Source organism: Hyla sarda, chromosome 1, assembly GCF_029499605.1.
Source record: "Hyla sarda isolate aHylSar1 chromosome 1, aHylSar1.hap1, whole genome shotgun sequence".
Lineage (NCBI taxonomy): Eukaryota > Metazoa > Chordata > Amphibia > Anura > Hylidae > Hyla > Hyla sarda.
This window is the reverse complement of record NC_079189.1, coordinates 532,554,626-532,577,759: the sequence shown is the minus strand read 5'-3', so window position 1 is coordinate 532,577,759 and position 23,134 is coordinate 532,554,626. Positions and strand designations below refer to the sequence as shown.

At 44.7% G+C, this 23,134-nt stretch overlaps 1 protein-coding gene across 10 annotated transcripts in view; it reads left to right on the top strand.

The window, feature by feature from the left end:
* Positions 1 to 23,134, top strand: part of ANKRD31 (ankyrin repeat domain 31) — a 556,774-nt gene that overhangs the window by 424,540 nt on the left and 109,100 nt on the right. For all 10 annotated transcript variants that reach the window (XM_056540136.1, XM_056540152.1, XM_056540124.1 and 7 more), the window contains one exon: positions 7,666 to 7,747. In XM_056540136.1, the coding sequence (XP_056396111.1) occupies positions 7,666 to 7,747 (82 nt within the window). The remainder of the gene's footprint in view (positions 1 to 7,665; positions 7,748 to 23,134) is intronic.

The following is a 23,134-nucleotide window of genomic DNA, read 5'->3' as shown; positions in this document are numbered from 1 at the left end:
TTCATATCTTCACCATCCCTGGGGGCTGGAGAGTCCCCCGGGGATGGTGAGGATAAAGATTTTACCCTATATAACGCTTTGCCAAGCGTTATGTAGGGTAAAATCTGATGATTGGTTCCAGAAAATGGGGATGGTGAGGCTAAAGATTTTACCCTATACATCCCTTTGCTCTTTGGTTCCCTTTAAAGGAAAACTGTCATCTGTTCACCCACACTAAACCTAATACACTGGGTTATAGTGTGGGTGGACAGGAGACTGATGAGGAGGGGTTAATGGGTTAAATATGTACCTGAACTACGAAGATATGTCTTGCCGAAGATCTTCAGTCTTCAGTGAATTGCGCACTCGGGGCAGGCCCACTGACTTAATTTGAATATTCATTGCCACAGGTCATGTGAGTGCTGCGCTGACTAGAGCTCACGTGACCCACTGTCCTTTCACAGTATCTAGGCCCTTGACAGATTAATGTCACTTAAGAGGGCAGAAAAATGCACTATAGTACCCTTAAAAAACGTATTGGAGTTCAACACCAGATGGTGATTACTTTTGCCTGGCCTTTCACAGTATCTAGGCCCTTGACAGATTAACAGGTACAAAATAGTACACTTCTTAGACGTAGGTATGTGGTATGCACTTATGAGGGCCGAAAAATGTGCTACAGTATGCTTAAAAAACTTATTGGAGTGAAACACCAGCCAGTGATTACTTTTGCTTGGCCTTTCACAGTATCTACGCCCTTGACAGATTAAAAGGTACAAAAAAGTACACTACTTAGATGTACGCAAGTGGTATTTACTTATGAGTGCAAGAAAATGTGCTACAGTACGCTTAAAAAATAAATTTTTTCACAACACCAGCAGTACATAGGAGTGCTGCAGCACACAGTTGCTGTGTACTAAACCCAAAATTTCACTTTCTCAAAGACTATTAGGAATGGACTGCTGGGTATTATACCGTCTACAGACTAGTATAACCAGCAAACCATTTGTTGTGGAACAAAGACACAGTTGTGCTGAAAAAATGATTCCTCCATCCTCTGCTGTTTCTTAAGCTGAGCCAGCTTGTTCAAATGTATGAGGCAACACACAGCTCTTTGCCCCTCTCTGTAATACACTGCTGTTGACAGCGACTGGGACGTTAATGGCTGCAGTAAAAATTATTTTCTGTGAAAAATGCACTGCTCTCTGTCGTGACTATGAGGTTAAACACTGCTGGAAAAACCTTGTCTGTGTAACACACAGCACTTTAGTATCTCTCTTCAGTGAAAGGAAGAAGTGACTAGCCGGAATATGGCTGTCGATTATATAGGGCTGTGACATCACAGGGGTGTCTGGCTGCTGATAGGCTGCATCCTGCATGTGATTCAGGGTAATCCCCTACCCTCATTCCTGCCTTCCCAGTGTTCCTTGCCCCATGTCCTCACATGTGTATCTGCCATTTTAGATGCCCTGGAGCCTGGACCGAACTAAATAAAGTTTAATGAAGCGATTCGCGGGATAGAATCGCGGCGATATTCACATTCGTTGCGAAACAAATTTTTTATGAAATTCGTAACAAATTCGGATTCGTCAGATTAGAATCGCTCATCTCTAGTTTCTACATATCCCAAATACAAGTTTAAGGTAAATTGTGTTCGGGGCTCCATACGTGTACTAGTGACAGGAAAGATTGCCTACATACCTATACAAGATCTTACCCTAGCATAGCGGTCTGAGTTGTGCCATAACCGCGTAATGAGGGCACGCCTATAGAGGGCAAAAAGCAACCATGCTAGGATGAATACAATTCCTGAAATAACACATCCTACACCCAACATCAGTCTTCACCTACCCGACGTAGACTATACCTAATGTGCTGAAAGAGTAGCCCTGACCAACTAGTGACTACTAGAGGTGGTAACCATACCTTTGAAACCGTGGTAGTAATGTCCATCTGTAAAGAATCAACCTGAGAATAACATTCCCTGCTAAATATACTAACTGAACTATACCTATTACCATCCCTACTTGTGACATTACTTCAAATGGACACGGAAAGGCTAACTTCATGGCAGGTCTGAAAAGCACCAATCCCTTGCTATTTAAGAGGCAAAAACTAAACTGACAGGTAAATGACAAGAAATACCTATCTACCTGATAGACCGTGTGGGTCATGTCGCCTGACAAGGTTCATGAAGGCACCTTACCTGATTGAGACAGTAACAACAGACAAACCTAACTAGCCACTGTACTGACCCAACTGGACTTGGAAGTGATGACCCGTTGCAGATGCCAGCTCCCTGCGTGAGCAACGTGCCTGTAGACGTGACCAGTGTTTAGGTGAACCATCATGCCTGTAGACCTGACAGGTCTTTGTGACACCGTCGTGCCTGAACCCGTCACAGGTCCCCGCGAAACCATCGAGCCTGTAGACATGAAAGGTCTTTGTGAAATCATTGTGCCTGTAAACGTCACAGGTCTTTGTAAACCACTTTTTCTTTTCAAATACGTAAGTGTGTAATGCCATATTGAGATTGTATGCTATCTGAAACGTGTCAGATTACCTACATAACCATGTCAAATCAATTGCTCTGAAATGAGACAGCAGCAACCACGATTCAATCCCCGATCCTAAAGAAATGAGTCATGTAACTGTGTATTAAATGCACAATATATCTGCAACTAAATGCCGGCCCTCCTTAAAAGAGAACATGCAACTATGTCGGATAGTTGAATCTGTGTACTATAACGAAATGATAACGTAATCGAGAAATACAACAGACGAGGTTGTATCTGACCTGAAAACGTGTCAGGTCATAACAAATGTAACAGACAAAATTGCTCTGAAAACGAGTCAGTAGCAACTGGCATAACCCCTTAAACCTGAAGAGGAGTCAGGCAACAGGTTAACATCATGAGTATTCCTGACAAAAACCTGTATGAAGCTGGCATGTTCTGAAGGCAGTAACAAAAATGACCAATTGTGTCCAATACCCTAACCAAATGATCTACACCCACTGTGTGCACCGCATGAAACATGTTAACCGTATGTGCAGCATAACCTGCTAACAGTATACCCAACTACAAGTCGCTACTCAATATGTTATTGCTCTGAGACATGTCTGTAACAATAACCTATTAACCTATATGTTGCATCCCCCCCTGCAAACGTTGGAGGTTTAAGAATATGTGCTCGATATATCTGCAATGAATGCAAGCACAATATGAATACTGTAATCGTGTATTGTAAATATATGTACAGCCAGGAGTGCAACTGCTATTCAACACTAGGAACGAATGCACAAAATAACCTACCCGCATACAACTATGGTAGTATGCAACAAATGCTGTGTACTGGTGCATGTATCATACACCAGCTGGGAGCGTAAGTACCGGGAAAATGTAAGGAATGTTATGAATTTATGCTCTAACACCATTATGAGTACAGCATACATGCCTAGAAATAAAGTGTAAACAACATATCTCTAAAAAGATAAAAGACAACGTGCAACTATACCGGATAGTTAAATATGTCTACTATAAGTAACTGATAACGTGGTCATGAAATACCACGGAGGAGGCTGTATCTGTCCAGAGAACGTCTCAGGTCATGACAATAAACCACAATGTAATTGCTCTGAAAATTTGTCGGTAGCAACCGACATTAACCCCTTAAGCTGAAGGAGTCAGGCAAATAGGGCAACGTCTAACAAAGCTGTATAAGCTTTCCGTATAAACACTATGCACGAATATGCAGTATGGAAGCTATAAGCATGAGTACAGTAAAGCTACGGGAGCATATGTGTAGTGTGGACTCTAAGGATGGAAATGCAGAAAAACTATTACCCATGTGCAGTACAACAAAATAAAGCTATGAACGTAACCAGACTATGAGCGTAACGTGAAACTATGCCAGATAGTTGAATCTGTGTACTATAACGAAATGATAACGTAATCGAGAAATACAACAGACGAGGTTGTATCGGACCTAAAAACGTGTCAGGTCATAACAAATACACAAACGACAAAATTGCTCTGAATACGAGTCAGTAGCAACCGACATTACCCCTTAACCTGAAGAGGAGTCAGGCAACAGGTTAACATTGTGACTATTCCTGAAATTCAATTTGATTCAACCCCTAATCCTGATGGAACGAGTCAGGTGACCAGGTATTGAACAGCCGATTAGTGCCACTAAAATGATGACCACCCTTTGAACGAGTACCTGTGCCAGATAGTTGAATATGTGTACTATAACTAACTGATAACGTAGTTGTGAAATACAACAGAGGAGAACTTGTCAGGTCATGACAATAAACAATGCCATTGCTCTGAACGAGTCAGTAGCAACCGACATTGACCCCTTAACCTGAAGAGGCGTCAGGCAATAGGGCAACATCCTGACAAACCTGAGTGAACTTTCCGTATAAAAGACTATGAACGAATACACAGAATGAATGCTATGAACATACGTACAGTAAAAGCTACGGGAGCATGTGTGTAGTGTAGACGCTATGGATGAACATGCAGAATACATACCCTTACCCATGTACAGTAAACGCTATGGATGTTAATGCAGAGAACATAACAGAATGAATGCTACATGTACGCAGAATAAGTACTACGACGTGTCAGCATAATAATTACTACCATCGTATGTATAGAATGAAAGCTACGAATATCCGTGTAGTGTATTGCTACAATTATATGTGCAATATACATGACGTGAACATGTCTGTGGTATGAATACAACGAATGTATATGTGGTATAAATGCTATGAGTGTATAGTGGTATGATACTATCAGCAGTATAATGCTATGAGTATACTTGTGGTATCAATGCTAAGAGCGTATGAGCCTGATGTAGGCCATGAGTATGTGCAGTATAAATGCTACAAGTACATGTGCAGTATAAGTGTCGAGCATATGTGCTACGAATTAATATGTGGTATGATGCTATGAGGTATGAGTACTATGAGCAGAATAATGCTGTGAACATGCTATGAGCGTGTGGCCACAACCGCATGAAACAGCATGACACTATGTGTGAGAACCGTATGAACCTGCGTGTATGAATGCGGTGAACGTGTGAACAACAAAACCATAACAGTAACCAATATAACTGCCATGAGCGTATGAAACCCTGCGTGTATGAATGCGATGAATGTGTGAACAACAAAACCATGACCGTGTAACCAATATAACTGCCATGAGCGTATGAACCCTGCGTGTATGAATGCGGTGAACGTGTGAACAACAAAACCATGACCGTGTAACCAATATAACTGCCATGAGCGTATGAACCCTGCGTGTATGAATGCGATGAACGTGTGAACAACAAAAACCATGACCGTGTGACCAATATAACTGCCATGAGCCTATGAAACCTGCGTGTATGAATGCGGTGAACGTGTGAACAACAAAACCATAACCGTGTAACCAATATAACTGCCAGGAGCGTATGAACCCTGCGTGTATGAATGCGATGAACAACAAAAACCATGACCGTGTGACCAATATAACTTCCATGAGCATATGAAACCTGCGTGTATGAATGCGGTGAACACGTGAATAACTTAAGAACCGTGAGAGTGTGACCACTATAACTGCCATGAGTGTATGAACCGTATAATTGCTGTAGGCAGTATACTGCCGTAACCAGTATGAAATACCATTAACATGAACCGAATGATACTTTGAGCGTATGAACCAATGATAATTACGAGGTGTTTGATTGCCATGAACGTAACATGGTAGAAAGAACGCAAGACCATGAACATGCCAAGAATATGTGAACAGCATAAAAGCCAAGTTTGTGGACCGTGTAAAACACCAGCAAGTGAGAGAATAACCATGAGGTGAACAGCATAAACGAGTTTGCACAGTATAAATGCTGTGAATGTATCGTCAGTGAGTATATGTACCGTATATAATGATATTAGCACATGAAAATGTATACATACTATGCGCGTACGAGCGGTGTGCCATAAGCGTATGAATTAACCATGAGAGTACAGACGATAAGAAACTTATTGAGTTATCAAACCGTGAAGATGCTCTACTTGTGTGCACCTTGTACCAGTAATACGTGTATGCCCATTATAACCCAAGCGTATGAACCGTATGGATACCATGATCGTGCAAATAACGAGTATTACACTGTGTATACTATGATTTAATTAGATGTAGCCTATGTTATATCTCTACAGAGCATTGCACCCTACTGTATACTATATTGAAACAAGACACTCTGCAGAACACTGCATCACCCCACACAGCATATGCTACCCTGCAACGATATCTCTGCAGAGTATTGCACCACACCAAACAGTAAATGCCACCCTGTCTTGCAACGAGACCCTTCGCAGAGCATTGCACCACACTTCACATGCTAACTGTAATGACCCTCTGCAGAGCATTGCACTATGCCCTATATATTATTATGTTATATTTAAACCATCACATCTGCAGAGCATTGCACTAACTGTATAAAGATTGTTTATAATGAGACCATCTGCAGAGTATAGCACTATACTGTATATAGTACATATTATATTGTAACAAGACCATCTGCAGAGCATAGCACCAAAGCTGTATATCATGTATACTATATTGTAATGAGACCATCTGCAGAGTATTACACCACAACTGTATATCATGTATACTATATTGTAACTAGACCATCTGCAGAGCATATCACCATAGCTGTATATCATGTATACTATATTGTAACGAGACCATCTGCAGATTATTGCACCATAACTGTATATCATGTATACTATATATTGTAACAAAACCATCTGCAGAGCCCTGCACTATACCGTTATACAGTACATGTTATATTGTAACGAGACCCTTTGCAGAGCATTACACTGTACCGTATACTGCAAGGGCACCGTATACCCCGCAGAGCACCGCAGCACACAACAAAAGTTATATTGAAGCGACTCTTTGCAGAGTATTGCACCACACTGTATACAGCAAACATATTGAAAAAACCCTCCGCAGAGCATTGCACTAAACTTTAGATTAACGATTGCAGACCAGCTGACAGGACTGCTTAACGAGGACTGGGCAGCTGCCGCAACCTGTCCCAAGGGCATAGACAATTGTAGCTGTGCTGGTGGCGGGCAGTCCACATGTCGCCATGAGGCAGCTAGCAGGCTGCGCGAAATGCTGAGGCCGCACCACCCCCAGCACCGATTTAACTCACCTGCTTGCCGCTCCTGGCCCCCACTACCTCTGCAGACAGAGCCAGACAGAACCATACCTGCCCAATATTACCTTATAATCAGAGTGAGACACAGCATCTCCAGATAAGACAGCCAGCGGAGCTGCCAGAATGCCGCGCCTGCACCCCCAGACTCATGATCAGCGTGGCCTCCGCACCGTGAGCAGCAGCTCTGAAGATTTTTGTGGGAGATTCAAACACCAGACTGCAACAGGAAGCAGAGATTTCCACAAACATCACGTGCTCCGCCCCTGTAGGCGAGGGGAAGTTATATACACACGCCCCCACCTGTTCCCAATAAGCCCCACCTGGAAGTGCAGGGAGCGATAACTACTTCTGCCCCTCACACAAATACAGCCCATCAGGCTTTATACTTAGCAGAAAAGTGTCATCAACTTTGTTTTTAGTCTGCTATGATGTATAAAATTTAATGTATATTAAATATATTGTCCATAGAAAATCCTGGACACTTTGCAAGATATAGAGAGCAAACAGAAAAAATTGCTGTCCACAGAGTTAGACGCTTTGGAAGATGCAGGTAAAAGCAACATTTTAATCATATTTACAGACTGTGATAAAAAACCCTGAGCATAGCCCTCGTATAAATGAAAAATTCTATACAGTGAAGGAAAATTATTTGATCCCCTGCTGATTTTGTGTGTTAGCTCACTGACAAAAAAATTATTAGTCTATAGTTTTCTAGAATCCAAAAAAACTAATTTCAAATAAGTTATAAATTGATTTCCATTTTACCTAGTGAAATAAGTATTATTTATCTATCAATCAACAAGATTTCTGGCTCCCAAGGGTCTTTTATACAGCTAACAAGCTGTCTTAAAGGAAGTGCGTCTTATCTCAACTTGCTACCTGTATAAAAAAAACACCTGTCAACAGAAGCAATGGAGTTTCAATGATCATGAGAACAGTAAGAAAACAGTCCAGAACTAAATGGGACTATAGTCACCATAAAAACAATTGGAAATTCTGCAGTACCTGCAAGGTCCCCCTGCTCAAGAAAGCACATGCACAGGCCTGTCTGAAGTTTGCCAGTGAACATCTGAATGATTCAGAAAAGAACTGGGTAAAAGTGTTGTGGTCAGGTGAGCTCTTTTTTGCATCAACTCAGCTTGCCGTGTTTGGTGGAGAAGGAATGCTGCCTATGACCACAAGAACACTATCCCCACCGCCAAACATGGAGCTGGAAACATTCTTTAGGGGTGTTTTTCTGCAGGAAAACTTCAATGCATCAAAGAAAGAATGGATAGGGCCATGTACCGTCAAATCTTGATGAAAACCTTCTTCCCTCAGCCAGGGCATTGAAAATGTGTCGCATATAGGTATTCCAGCATGACAATGACCCAAAACACACGGCCAAGGCAGCAAAGGAGTGGCATTAAGAAGAAGCACATCAAGGTCATGGAGTGACCTAGCTAGTCTTTAGACCAGCGGTACTCAACTGGCGCACCGCGGTCCAGATCCGGACCGCGGCCACCAGTCATCAGGACCTCCGGCCGGTCCAGGGAACCGGCCAGAGGTGGCCGCCGCTGTTCTGGTATTCATATGTTTCGGTGTCCTTAAGATACCGATACAAATGAATAGCTGAGCGCCGCCGGAGCGAGGGAACACTGTGCTCCCTGCCCAGCCAGCCATTCTACTATGACGCAGGCGGCACGATTAGCGCTGCCTGCATCATCTGCTCTGTCCAGGCCTGACAAGAAGAGGCCAGAGCAGCGGAGCAGTGCGGGACCTGAGAAGCATCAGGAACGGGCTGTCCGCCAGGCCAGCCATCTGCACCCGGCTCCATAAAAGTGAAAGTAAGGATGCAGGGGTCTTGGGGTGGGGGGATGGTGGTGTTAGGGCAGAAGGGAATAAATGGGTCTGTGGGTTAAAAGTGAAAATATGACTGATGCAGGGGTCTTGGGGGGGGGGGTTGGCGTTAGGGTTAGAAGGTGATAAAGGGGTCTGGGGAAGGGGGTGCAGAAAAGTGAAAATAAGAATGATGCAGGGGTCGGGGGGGGGGGGGTTGTTAGGGCAAAAGGGGATAAAGGGGTCTGGGGGGGGCCGAAAAGGGAAAATAAGAATTATTCAGGGGTCTTGGGGGGTGGGGGGGGGAGTGTTAGGGCAGAAGGGGTTAAAGGGGTCTGGGGGTAAAAAAGTGAAGGTAAGAATGATTCAGGGGTCTTGGGGAGTGGGGGGAGTGTTAGGGCAGAAGGTGATAAAGCGGTCTGGGGCATAAATGTGAAAATAGGAATGATGCAGGGGTCTTGGGTGGGGTGTTAGGGCAGAAGGGGATGAAGGGGGTTTGAGGGGGACATAAAAGTGAAAATAATTATGCATAGGGTCTTGGGTGTGGGGTGTTAGGGCAGAAGGGGATAAACGGGTCTGGGGGACAGAAAAGTGTAAAGAAAAATGATGCAGGGGTCTTGGGGTGAGGGGTATTAGGGCAGAGGGGTCTAGGGGGGCAGAAAAGTTTAAAGATGAATGATGCAGAGGTATTGGTGGGTGGGGAGTGTTAGGACAGAAGGGGACAGAGGGGTTGGGGGGGATGTAAAGGATGTTGCAGGGATCTTGGGGGCAGAGGAGTCTAGAGGAGGACTTAGGGGTCAGGGGGAAGAGGTGTCTGGATGAGGACTTAGGGGTCAGGGGAGCAGAGGTGTCTGGATGAGGACTTAAGGGTCAGGGGGGCAGAGGTGTCTGGGGGTATCTATGGGGAGGGGGGGAAGAGGGGTCTGGAAGAGGACCTAGGGGTCTAGGGGGACTTAAGGCCCATCCACATTGTCCAGCAGAGTCCTAATGTTTTCAGTGGTTTTCTGCTGCTCTGTGTATACTGTGAAATCGCAACAGTGGAATTCCCCCAGCAGAATGGACATAAACATCAAGAACAAACATGTTCGTTCTTTGGGTGGACGTCCATTCTGCTGGGGCAATTTCCCCAGACTGCATTGTCATCTATAGAGATGGCGCCCATCCGTGCAGTCCTACCGCCAATGGCTTCAGCAGTGCCTGCAGCAAGCAGACATTCCGCCAACTAAATGTCCACAGTGTGGAGAAGCCCTTAGGGGTCTGCAGGAGGAGGGGAAAATGGGTCTGGGGGGAGTACAGGGTTGGGATTCTGACAAACAGAGGAAACAGTGTCTGGCAGTATTATTTTAGGGGTCATGGGGGGAGATTTATCAAAACCTGTCCAAAGGAAAAGTTGCCCATAGCAACCAATCAGCTCGCTTCTTTCATTTTTAACAAGGCCTCTGCAAAATGAAAGAAGCGATCTGATTGGTTGCTATGGGCAACTGGGCAACTTTTCCTCTGGACAGGTTTTGATAAATCTCCCCCATGGTGTCTGGCATAATTATAATGATTATTGTTGTTATACAGAGGATGAGGATCTACTAACAAAGTAACAAATGATGTGCAGGCGTCAGACTCTGCAGAGAAGATGGAGCTGAAAGAAGACAAGGACCAGATAAAGAAAAAAAGGAAAGACAACAGAGAAGACATCTCCTGTGAGTCATTATACAATTGTGTATTCTCCTGACTGTCCCATCAGAGCTGGAGTCACTGGTAATTTCTGCAGTGATGATGGGTGACACTGTACCCCAATCTGTGTTATAAAACTACAACTCCCATAATGCCTGAAGCTTTGCAGGCATGATGGGAGTTGTAGCTTTGCAACAGCTGGAGAGCCACTTAAACTGAGGTGATAGTATGCAGACTATATTAATTTTAAGGACTTCTGCGACACCCACCATAAAAAAATGGGCTGCATAGTCTAATATGTACGGGCCTCTGTTTGCACCCAGTCCGACCCTGGAAGTAAGTGTATTACAGGAATTTCCCAACCTTTATCTCTACAGTTGTTTCAAAACTACAGCTCCCATCATGCTCTTCTGTCGGCATGGTGGCAGTTGTAGTTTTGCAACAACTGGAGAGTTGATGTGAGGGTGGGGGCACCTTTATTCATTGTTTTAAGGGACACAGAGGTAAAATTAGCTTCAGGGCAAGTGGCAATTTAATATTTGGGGGCCCAGCATGTGGTAGTTTTATAGTAAGGGGTACAGTGTGAGGCAGAATTATAATCAGGGGCACAATTTGTGGCAGTATTATACTCAGGGGCACAGTGTGTGGCAGTATTATATCAGGGGCACAGTGTGTGGTAGTATTATACTCGGGCATGGTGTGTGGCAGTATTATACTCAGGGGCATGGTGTGTGGAAGTATTATACTTAGGGACAGGTGTGTGGCAGCATTCTATTTATGACAGGAACATGGGCATAGTGTTTGACAGCATTTTATTTATGTATACTGCATGTGGCAGTATTATATTCAGGGGCATAGTGTGCGACAGTATTATACCAGGGGCACAGTATGTGGCAGTTATATATTCAGGGGCACAGTGTATGGCAGTATTATACCAGGGGCACAGTGTGTGGCAGTTGGAGAACAGTTATGACTTATTAAAGGAGAACTCCGGAATATAAAAATTGTCACCCATAGTGCCGCCAGTAAAAAAATAAAGATGTACATACCTTCCTCCGCTCCCCCGGGGCATCCAGTAACCGGCTCCGGTCTACGCCGCGATCCACTTCCTGGTTGCCGGTGGTCGGATGAATCATACTGCGCTCAGCCAATCACCAGCCGCAGCGAAGTCAGACTCGGCCGGAGATAGACTGAGCGGCAGTGTGAAAACGCTTCAGGACACAAAATTCTTCCCTACACTGGCACCTGCCGCTCAGCCTATCGCCGGCCGAGTCGGGACTTCACTGCGGCCGGTGATTGGCTGAGCACTGTAAGACTCTCCGACCACCGGCAACAAGAAAGAGGATCACGGTGGAGGCCGGAGCCGGTTACCGGGGGGAGCGGAGGAAGGTAGGTACATCTTTATTTTTTTACTGCCGGCACTATGGGCGACAATTTTTATATTCCGGAGTTCTCCTTTAAGTACTAATTATGTTGTACAACAGGCAGCGCCTATTTCTGTCATGGCACTATGGCCGCTAGGTGTGAACCAGGTCTTAGGGTTTAGCTCGGACCTTCACCGGATGGCAGACCTGGAAAAGCGGCCCCTCACTAAAAATAGTTGAGTACCCCTGCTTTTAGACCTTAATTCATTTAAAAATCTGTGGAGGGAGCTGAAGGTTAGACTTTTCAAACATCGGCCTTAATACCTCAATGACATAGAGAGGATCTGCAAAGTAGAGTAGGGCAAAATCCCTCTTGACATATGTGCAAACTTAGTGGCGAACCACAAGAAAAGTCTTACCTCCCTTATTGCCAAAAAAGGTTTTTACATTAAGTACTAAATCATGATTTGCAAAGGGTTCAAATAAACTAACAAAATCTTCAGGGGATCAAATAATTTTTTTCTTTACTAAAATCCTTTATGATTTCTTTCATTAAAAATCATAAAAATTTTACAAGACCAGAAACAGAGGATAGATTTCCTATGCACAGGAAGAGGAAAACAAGCTGATCGGCCCTAGCAAGAATGAGGTCCAAATTAAGCCGAAGCGGCCATGTCGCGCCGTGGCCAGTCATGCTGACCGCGGGCGTACTCACAGCCCGTCTCCCTGTACTGTTTTCTCACCGGGTAGCGCCGCGGCCAGCATGTCCGGCTGCGGTCGCACTTAGTCAGCCGGCACTTACTTACCTCTCCTCTCCTGGCTCCTCTGACTGCCGGTGTGCACGTACCCATTTCCTAGGGTGCTCGTGCTTTCTCTCTGAAATTTAAAGAGCCAGCGCACCGGTAATTGGTCCTTGCGAGTGCTGACCCTATAAAGTGTCTGCACTTTCTCTTGACCCCTGCCAAATCTTTGTGCTTAGAGAAACCATATCTTGCTTTGTCCTGTCTATACCATGTACCAGTTCCTTTTTTCTACGTTTCCTGACTATGGACCTTGACGCCAGCCCTGACCTTCTTGCCAGTCCCTGTCCTTGAATTTCCTTATTAAATTGTATCACGCCTTACCTCGGCCGCCACTGCAGGTTAGTTGTACCAGGGGTAGTGACCTGGGAGTATGCCTGCCGCAGCAAGTCCATCCCGCTTTGCAGCGGGCTCTGGTGAAAGCCAGCGGCTCCTTAGACTCCGCTCCCTGGTGCGGCTTTCCAAGTGGTACAGCGGATCCACTACTCCGCCAAGGTGCCTCTGCCGAGCATTGCTGATCTCACCACCATCGTGGCCCAACAGTCTAAGCAGATTGCGCAACAGGCACAACAATTGAACCAGTTATCCGCTATGATGCAGCAGCTCCTCTCCATCCAGCAGCAGCCACAACCTGCCCCAGTGCCTCCTCCGGTGTCTGCAGCTTCTGTGGCATCCTTCGGTCCCAAACTTCCATTGTCCCTGCCATTGAAGTACGAAGGGGACCCAAAATTGTGCAGAGGGTTCAAGACCCAGTGCCCCATGCATGTGGAATTAATGGTCGACCAATTTCTGAATGAGCGTGCCAAGGTGCCATTTGTGTTCAGTCTTCTCTCTGGGCAACCCTTCTCTGGGACAGAAGTGATTCAGTGATAACCAACCTGCAAGCCTTCCTCTCGGAGTTCAGCAGCATCTTCGAAGAGCCAGCACGGGTCTCCTCAGCCGAAAACGCGCTTCTGAACCTTTGCCAAGGGGACTATTCTGTTGGTGATTACACGGTCCAGTTCCGCACTTTAGCCACTGAGCTGAACTGGAATGGTTTGGCCTTATGTGCCACTTTTAAAAAGGGCCTCTCCAGCAGGGTCAAGGATGCACTGGCCGCACGGGACCGTCCTCCCTGAGTAAACTTATTCTGTTGGCTACCCGGACAAGAACACGAACCAACCCGGACGTGTCGTCTTCCCCGATTGACCTCGATGTTCCAGCGGCCGCCTCATCCACTTGACCCAAGAGAGAGGTGTCGACGACACAAAGAAAATTTGTGTCTTTATTGTGCCAGTCAGGAGCATTTCCGCAGTAATTGCCCTCTACGGACTCGATGTTCAGGAAACGCATGCACCTAGGGCACGTGGGAGACTGCTGAGCAGTTAAAGAGTTAACTATCCCCCTCCTGTGTTGGGCTGGCCCCCTCCCCGCCTGTAGATAATCTGCCTGGAAACAGGGTTGTTATATCCCGGAGTATGGCCCTATCAGAGCCTTGGGTTCTTCCCGGGCTTTTAAGTCCCTCCCTGATATACATCTATATATATATATATATATAGAATAGGCCCTCCTCCTTACCTCAGTTGACGCAGAGTTTTGTGGCTGCCGGCAAGATGGATCTCGCTGCCCAGATTCGTGTGTGTTGAGATTGTGACCAATGGCAGAGCAGGACAGTGGGTTGCCATGGCAACCCCCCGTTCTGCCCACCCCTGGATGTCGAGGGGAACATGGACAGAAGATGGAAGCCGGTACCTGCAGGAGAAGATGCCTGGGGACCCCTCGATCTTCGCTGGAGACTTCTGGATCCTGGCTCAGGTAGGGAAACTACGGTGGGGGGGGGGGGTGAATTGAAAGTGAAAGTAAAGTTATCTCTACTGTGGCCACCAGTAAGAAGGCCAAACTGCAACTCCCAGCATGCCCAGACAGCCTTTGGGCATGCTGGGAGTTGTTGTTTTGCAACATCTGGAGGGTCACAGTTTGGGGACCACTGTTACAGTGGTGCCCAAACGGTAGCCCTCCAGATGTTGCCAAACTACAACTCTCAGCATGCCTGGACTGCTCAGGCATGCTGGGAGTTGTAGTTCTGTAACATCTGTCCCTTCAGATTTAGCAATTTTCATGACATTTTTGAAAATTGCTACTCTACTTTGAAGCCCTCTAACTTTTTCAAAAAGCAAAAATATGTCCATTTTACATAGTTACATAGTTAGTACGGTCGAAAAAAGACATATGTCCATCAAGTTCAATCAGGGAATTAAGGGGTAGGGGTGTGGCGCGATATTGGGGAAGGGATGGGATTTTATATTTCTTCATAAGCATTAATGTTATTTTGTTCCAGGAATGTATCTAATCCTGTGTTAAAGCTGTTAATTGTTCCTGTTGTGACCAGTTCCTGAGGTAGACCGTTCCATAAATTCACAGTCCTCACGGTAAAGAAGGCGTGTCGTCCCTTGAGACTAAACTTTTTCTTCTCCAGACGGAGGGAGTGCCCCCTCGTCCTTTGGGGGGGTTTAACCTGGAACAGTTTTTCTCCATATTTTTTGTATGGGCCATTAATATACTTTTATACGTTTATCATATCCCCCCTTAAACGTCTCTTCTCAAGACTAAACAATTGTAACTCCTTTAATCGCTCCTCATAGCTAAGATGATCCATGCCCCATATTAGTTTAGTCGCGCGTCTCTGCACCCTTTCCAACTCCGCAGTGTCCCTTTTATGGACAGGTGCCCAAAACTGAACAGCATATTCCAGGTGAGGCCATACCAATGCTTTATAAAGGGGGAGTATTATGTCCCTGTCCCTTGAGTCCATGCCTCTTTTGATACATGACAATATCCTGCCGGCTTTGGAAGCAGCAGCCTGACATTGCATGCTATTCTGTAGTCTGTGATCTACAAGTACACCCAGATCCTTCTCTACCAGTGACTCTGCCAGTTTAATCCCCCCTAAGACATTTTATCATGCCAACATAAAGTGGACATATTGTATTTGTGAATAAAAATAAAATGTATTGGGAATATCCATTTTCCTTACAAGTAGAGAGCTTCAAAGTTAGAAAAATGCTAAATTTTCAAAATTTTTATGAAATTTGGGGATTTGTCACCAAAAAAGGATGCAAGTAACGCCGAAAATTTACCACCAAAATAAAGTAAAATATGTCACGAAAAAACAGTCTCAGAATCAGAATATTCGGTAAAAGCGTTTTCGCGTTATTAATTCATAAAGCGACGGTGGTCAGAATTGCGAAAAAGGGCTCAGTCCTTTTGGTGAAAAAGGGCTGCGTCCTTAAGGGGTTAAGTCCCTCCCTGCCATCAGTGCCTTGTTGATTGTTTACATGTTGATAGTTATTTATTTTGTTATTTATAAATAAAAGCTGTGGCCGACTTTCACCCACACAAAAAATGTAATCATTTGTATGAATATTTTATTTTAGTAGATAAGGGGAGGGGAAGGGGTTTTTCGCTTAGCAAAAATGTTATTATGTCTCGGCTGGTGCTGGTGACACAGGGACATACCTTCAGTTCCAAGAAGAAGTCCTAAAGGTCCTGATCTTTGGCGACCGCGAAAGAGCAGGCCGGAGTTCCCAAGGAACTGAAGTTGTAGGTGGCGGGATTGTCCCAGGCCAGCACTTTCCAGGTGAGGTCCTAATCACTGGAAAGAAGGGACGATCCCAGAAAAAATTCAGAGTGTGTCACAGGAGGGGGACACAGAAGGACACCACCACTCAACATGACACTTGCCCCAATCATACAGGCCTCTGCATTAAGAACTTCTTCAGGGAGTATCACACTTCCAGGGAGTACTAAATGTTCCCTTTATATTTTAATTTCCCATAATTTGACCCCAATGTACCAAGTCCAGAGTACATTCCAAATTTTAACCCCATAAACCACTAAATTGCCCCCAAAAAATGTTTCATAAAAAAAAAAAAAAAACCTGATATGACCTCTGGGGGTATTTTTTCCAAAAATTGGTCATGGGTCCCTGAGTCACTATTGTGGTAAGCTTGTGGGGGTGTAGGGTATATGGGGTGTAGCTGTGCAGTGACTAAAGGGTATTTGGTTAACCTTTGACACTCGCGACACCAGGGTGAGGGCTCCTCTGTATATACTTGTCCTATCGCCACCCATCCCAAGAGCGATAGGGAGGGATAATAAATGATTTTCCACAACCGGATGTTTCAGAATACTGTCGGAACTTTTACTGCAGGTTTTATGGATTTTATGCAGAATTAAACAGGAACAGTCTTTGTACAAGAAGAGTCTATAAGGATCCTGACAGTTGGTTGGGACCTTGTGAGTTTTAAGCTCAGGAGATTTATATGTGCTGTTCCGCTGGATTTAGGGGATTGAGTTTAGGTCCAGCAGTCACACAGACTTTAGCGGGAGTTGTATTGTAACTCACGATTTGGTAAGTTGCGGTATTATCAGGCTTTGGCCTGGTCTTGCATTTGAAAGTTGCACAGATCTCTCCTCTCTGCTAGTCCGGAACCCAAGAGAGCGAGGATTGGCTGGCAGCTCCCTTATATGGGCAGGGGCTGGCCTTGAGCTCATTGGTCCATACCATCTGTCAGTCACTTTACACAAGGGATTATGGTCTAAACATGTGACCACACACGTGACCTAGGAAGGTCCTTTACCATACCCTAAGAGAATGAACATTAGTCACATGACCGAAGGTCCTGCAACACTATATACACAATTAAATATACACACACAAACATCACAAAATTAAAGAAGAAGGAGGTGACTAGGGGCTATCCCACAGGAGGACCCTACCGGAACGGAGTAACTCTGGCTTTGGGGACCACCATACAAGGTACGGTATACTATATGGTACCGGGACACCACACTATGATCGGGGACTTTTTTATGTTGCATCAAATGCGCAGCGCTCTTTCTCCACCTGAGCGGTGTGTGCATTTGAGGCAACAGGTTAGGGATGGCCACACACATCATATAGAAACATAGAATGTGTCGGCAGATAAGAACCATTTGGCCCATCTAGTCTGCCCAATAATCTGAATCCTATCAATAGTCCCTGGCCCTATCTTATATGAAGGATAGCCTTATGCTTATCCCATGCATGTTTAAACTCCTTCACTGTATTTGCAGCGACCACTTCTGAAGGAAGGCTATTCCATCCATCCACTACTCTCTCAGTAAAGTAATTCTTCCTGATATTACTTTTAAACCTTTGCCCCTCTAATTTAAAACTATGTCCTCTTGTGGTAGTTTTTCTTCTTTTAAATATGCTCTTCTCCTTTACCGTGTTGATTCCCTTTATGTATTTAAAAGTCTCTATCTTATCACTTCTGTCCTTTAACCTTTCCTGGTAAGTTTTATCCTGCAATCCATGTACTAGTTTAGTATCTTCTCTTAACTCTCTCTAGAGTATCTATATCCTTTTGGAGATACGGCCTCCAGTACTGCGCACAATACTCCATGTGACGTCTCACCAGTGTTCTGTACAGCAGCATGAGCACTTCTCTCTTTCTACTGCTTATACCTCTCCCTATACATCCAAGCATTCTGCTAGCATTTCCTGCTGCTCTGTTACATTGTCTTCCTACCTTTAAGTCTTCTAAAATAATGACTCCTAAATCCCTCTCCTCAGATACTTAGGTCAGGACTGTGTCAAATATTCTCTATTCTGCCCGAGGGTTTTTACGCCTCAGGTGCATTATCTTGCACTTGTCCACATTAAATTTCATTTGCCAGAGTTCTGACCATTCTTCTAGTTTTCGAAAATTATTTTCCATTTGGCATATCTCTCCAGAAACATCAACCCTGTTACATATCTTTGTGTCATCAGCAAAAAGACACACATTACCATTGAGACCTTTTGCGATATCACTAATGTAGATATTAAACAATATTGGTCCCAGTACAGATCCCTGAGGTACCCCACTGGTAACAAGACCTTGCTCTGAATATACTCCATTGACTGCAACCCTCTGTTGTCTGTTACTCAGCCCCTGTCTAATCCACTCAACAATATGGGAGTCCAAGCTCAATGACTGTAGTTTATTGATAAGTCTTCTATGTGGGACAGTGTCAAGAGCCTTACTAAAATGCGATGTCTACTGCCCCTCCGCCATCTATTATTTTAGTCACCCAGTCAAAAAAAATCAATAAGATTTGTTTGACATGATTTCCCTGAAGTAAACCCATGTTGTTTTTCATCTTGCAGACCATGGGATTTTAGATGTTCCACAATCCTATCCTTTAGTAGGGTTTCCATTAATTTCCCCACTATTGATGTCAGACTTAATGGCCTGCAGTTGCTTGATTCCTCCCTACTACCTTTCTTGTGAATGGGCACGACGTTTGCTAATTTTCAATCTTCCAGGACAACTCCTGTTACCAGTGATTGGTTAAATAAATCTGTTAATGGTTTTGCTAGCTCACCACTAAGCTCATTTAATAATTTTGGGTGTATCCCATCAGGCCCCTGTGACTTATTTGTCTTCACTTTAGATAGCAAACCTAGAACCTCTTCCGCTGTAAAGACACATGCATCAAATAATTCATTAGTCTTCTTCCCTAATGGAGGTCCTTTTCCTTCTTTTTCTCCTGTAAAAACTGAACGGAAGTATTGATTAAGGCAGTCGGCTAGCCCTTTATTCTTTTATACATACCTTCCTTCCTTTGTTTTTAATTTAGTTATACATTGTTTTAACCCCTTAAGGACCAAGCCCATTTTCACCTTAAGGACCAGAGCGTTTTTTGCACATCTGACCACTGTCACTTTAAGCATTAATAACTCTGGGATGCTTTTGCTCATGAATTTGATTCCGAGATTGTTTTTTCTTGACATATTCTAATTTAACATAGCGGTAAAATTTTGTCGATACTTGCATCCTTTCTTGGTGAAAAATTCCAAAATTTCATGAAAAATGTGAAAATTTAGCAATTTTCGAAATTTGAAGCTCTCTGCTTGTAAGGAAAATAGGCATTCCAAATAAATAATATTTTGATTCACATATACAATATGTCTACTTTATGCTTGCATCATAAAGTTGACATGTTTTTACTTTTGGAAGACATCAGAGGGCTTCAAAGTATAGCAGCAATTTTCTAATTTTTCACAACATTTTCTAAATCTGAATTTTTCAGGGACCAGTTCAGTTTTAACGTGGATTTGAACTGCCTTCCTATTAGAAATACCCCATAAATTACCCCATTATAAAAACTGCACCCCTCAACATATTCAAAATGACAATCAGTAAGTGTGTTAACCCTTTAGGTATTTCACAGGAATAGCAGCAAAGTGAAGGAGAAAATTCAAAATCTGCATTTTTTACACTCGTATTTTCTTGTAGACCCAGTTTTTGAATCTTTATAAGGGGTAAAAGTAGAGAAATCCCCCCAAAATGTGTAACCCAATTTCTCTCGAGTAAGGAAATACCTCATATGTGTATGTCAAGTGTTCGGCGGGCGCAGTAGAGGGCTCAGAAGGGAAGGAGCGACTATGGGATTTTGGAGAGTGAATTTTTCTGAAATGATTTTTGGGGGGGCATGTCACATTTAGGAAGCCCCTATGGTGCCAGAACAGCAAAAAAAAACCTCACATGGCATACTATTTTGGAAACTACACCCCTCAAGGAACGTAACAAGGGGTCCAGTGAGCCTTAACACCCCACAGGTGTTTGATGACTTTTCGTTAAATTCGGATGTGTAAATGAAATATTTTTTTTTCACTGAAAATGCAGTTTTTTTTCCCAAACTTACCATTTTTACAAGAGGTAATAGGAGACAATGCCCCCCCCCCAAATTTGTAACCCCGTTTCTTCTGTGTATGGAAATACCCCATATGTGGATGTAAAAAGCTCTGCTGGCGCACTACAATGCTCAGAAGAGAAGGAGCGCCATTGGGATTTTGGAGAGAGAATTTGTTTGGAACGAAGGTCGGGGGTCATGTGCTTTACAAAGCCCCCCGTGGTGCCAGAACAGTGGACCACCCCACATGTGACCCTATTTCGGAAACTACACCCTTCAAGGAATGTAATAAGGGGTGCAGTGAGCATTTACACCCCACTGGCGTTTGACAGATCTTTGGAACAGTGGGCTGTGCAAATGAAAAATTCAATTTTTCATTTTTGCGGACAACTGTTCAAAAAAATCTGTCAGACACCTGTGGGGCGTAAATGCTCACTGTACCCCTTATTACATTACGTGAGGTGTGTAGCTTTCAAAATGGGGTCACATGTGGGTGGTTTTTTTTTGTGTGTTTATGTCAGAACCGCTGTAACGATCAGCCACCCCTGTGCAAATCACCTCAAATGTACATGGTGCTCTCATTCCTGAGCCTTGTTATGTGCCCGCAGTGCATTTTATGTCCACATATGGGGTATTTCCATACTCAGGAGAAATTGTGTTACAAATTTTGGGGGTCTTTTTTTTCCTTTTACCTCTTGTGAAAATGAAAGGTATGGGGCAACCCCAGCATGTTAGTGTAAAAAATGTAAAAACATTTTTACAATGACAGCTGGTATAGACCCCAACTTCACCTTTTCATAAGGGGTAAAAGGAGAAAAAGCCCCCCCCCCAAAATTTTTTAGGCAATTTTTACCCCATATGTGGCCCTAAACTGTTTCCTTGAAATACGACAGGGCTCCGAAGTGAGAGAGCGCCATGCGCATTTGAGGACTAAATAAGGGATTTGCATGAGGACGGAACCGGATGCAAGAATTACACTTGCCTCCGATACCAAAAATACCCTATGGCAGGGTTTCCCAAACAGGGTGCCTCCAGCTGTTGCAAAACTTCCAGCATGTCTGGAAAGTCAACTGCTGTCCGGCAATACTGCGAGTTGTCTTGCAACAGCTGGATTCTCCGTTTTGGAAACAGTGTCATACGAGAAATGTTTTATTCTTATTTGGGGGGGGGGGGGGTAAAGGGGGGCTGTGTAGGGGAATGTGTATATGTAGTGTTTTACTTTTTATTTTGTGTAATGCAGTATAGTGTAGTGTTTTTAGGGTACACTCACACGACCGGGGTCTTTCCGCTGAGAGTTTGAGCTGCGGCGGAAAACTTGCTGCATCTCAAACTTGTATCATGAAGTTCACTGTAGACCCACACCCGTGTGAATGCCCCTGTACATTCACACGGGGGGGCGGGGGGTCAAACCTCCAGCTGTTGCAAAACTACCACAACCAGCATGCCCTTTGGCTGTCCGTGCATGCTGGGGGTTGATGTTATGAAACAGCTGAAGGCACACTGGTTGCAAAACACAGTTTGTTCCTTAACCCAATGTTTCGCAACCAGTGTGCCTCCAGCTGTTGCAGAACTACAACTCCCTGCTTGTACAATCAGTGCATGCTGGGAGTTGTAGTTTGAAACAGCTGGAGACACACTGGTTGCGAAACACTGAGTTAGGTAACAAACTTCGCAACCAGTGATCCTTCAGCCGTTGCAAAAACTACAACTCTCAGCATGCAGTGACAACTGAGGGCATGCTGGGACTTGTAGTTATGCAACAGTTGGAGGCATACTACTAACACTCCCAGCATGCCCTCTGGCTGTCCGTGCATGCTGGGGGTTGTAGTTATGCAACAGCTGGAGGCACACTGGTTGCAAAACACTGAGTTTGTTACTTAATTCAGTGTTTCCCAAAAAGGGTGCCTCCAGCTGTTGCAAAACTACAACTCCCAGCATGCCCTGACTGCCGAAAGACATGTTGGGAGTTAGTTTAGCAACATCTGGAGGGTCACAGTTTGGTGACCACTGTGCAGTGGTGTCCAAGCTGTAGCCCTCCAAATGTTGCAAAACTTCAACTCCAAGCATGCCCAGACTGTCCAGGCATGCTGGGAGTTGTAGTGCTGCAAAATCTGAAGGGCCACATGTTACAGAACTACAACTCCCAGCATGCCTGGACTGTCTGGGCATGCTGGGAGTTGCAGTTTTGCAACATCTGTAAGAGCACAGTTTGGACACCACTGCACAGTGGTCTCCAAACTGTGGGCCTCCAGATGTTGCAAAACTACAACTCCCTGCATGCCCAGACAGCCTTTGGCTGTCTGGGCTTGCTGGGAGTTGTAGTTTGGCAACTCCTGGAACGCAGCAGTGAAGATCACTTACCGCTGATCTTCACAGCTCCGTCCGCCGCTGCCTCCGCCGGTCCCGCGCTGTCTGTCTGGTACCGCCGTGGGTCCCGCTGCGATCGCTGGTCCCGGGACATGATCGCTGGTCCCGCGACCCTCCGCCCTCTTCCCCCCGCTCTGCCCCGACATCCAGGGGTGGGGCAGAGCGGGGATTTCACCTTTAACCTCCTGCCCCCCCTCCTGCCTTTGGTCGCTAGTCCTA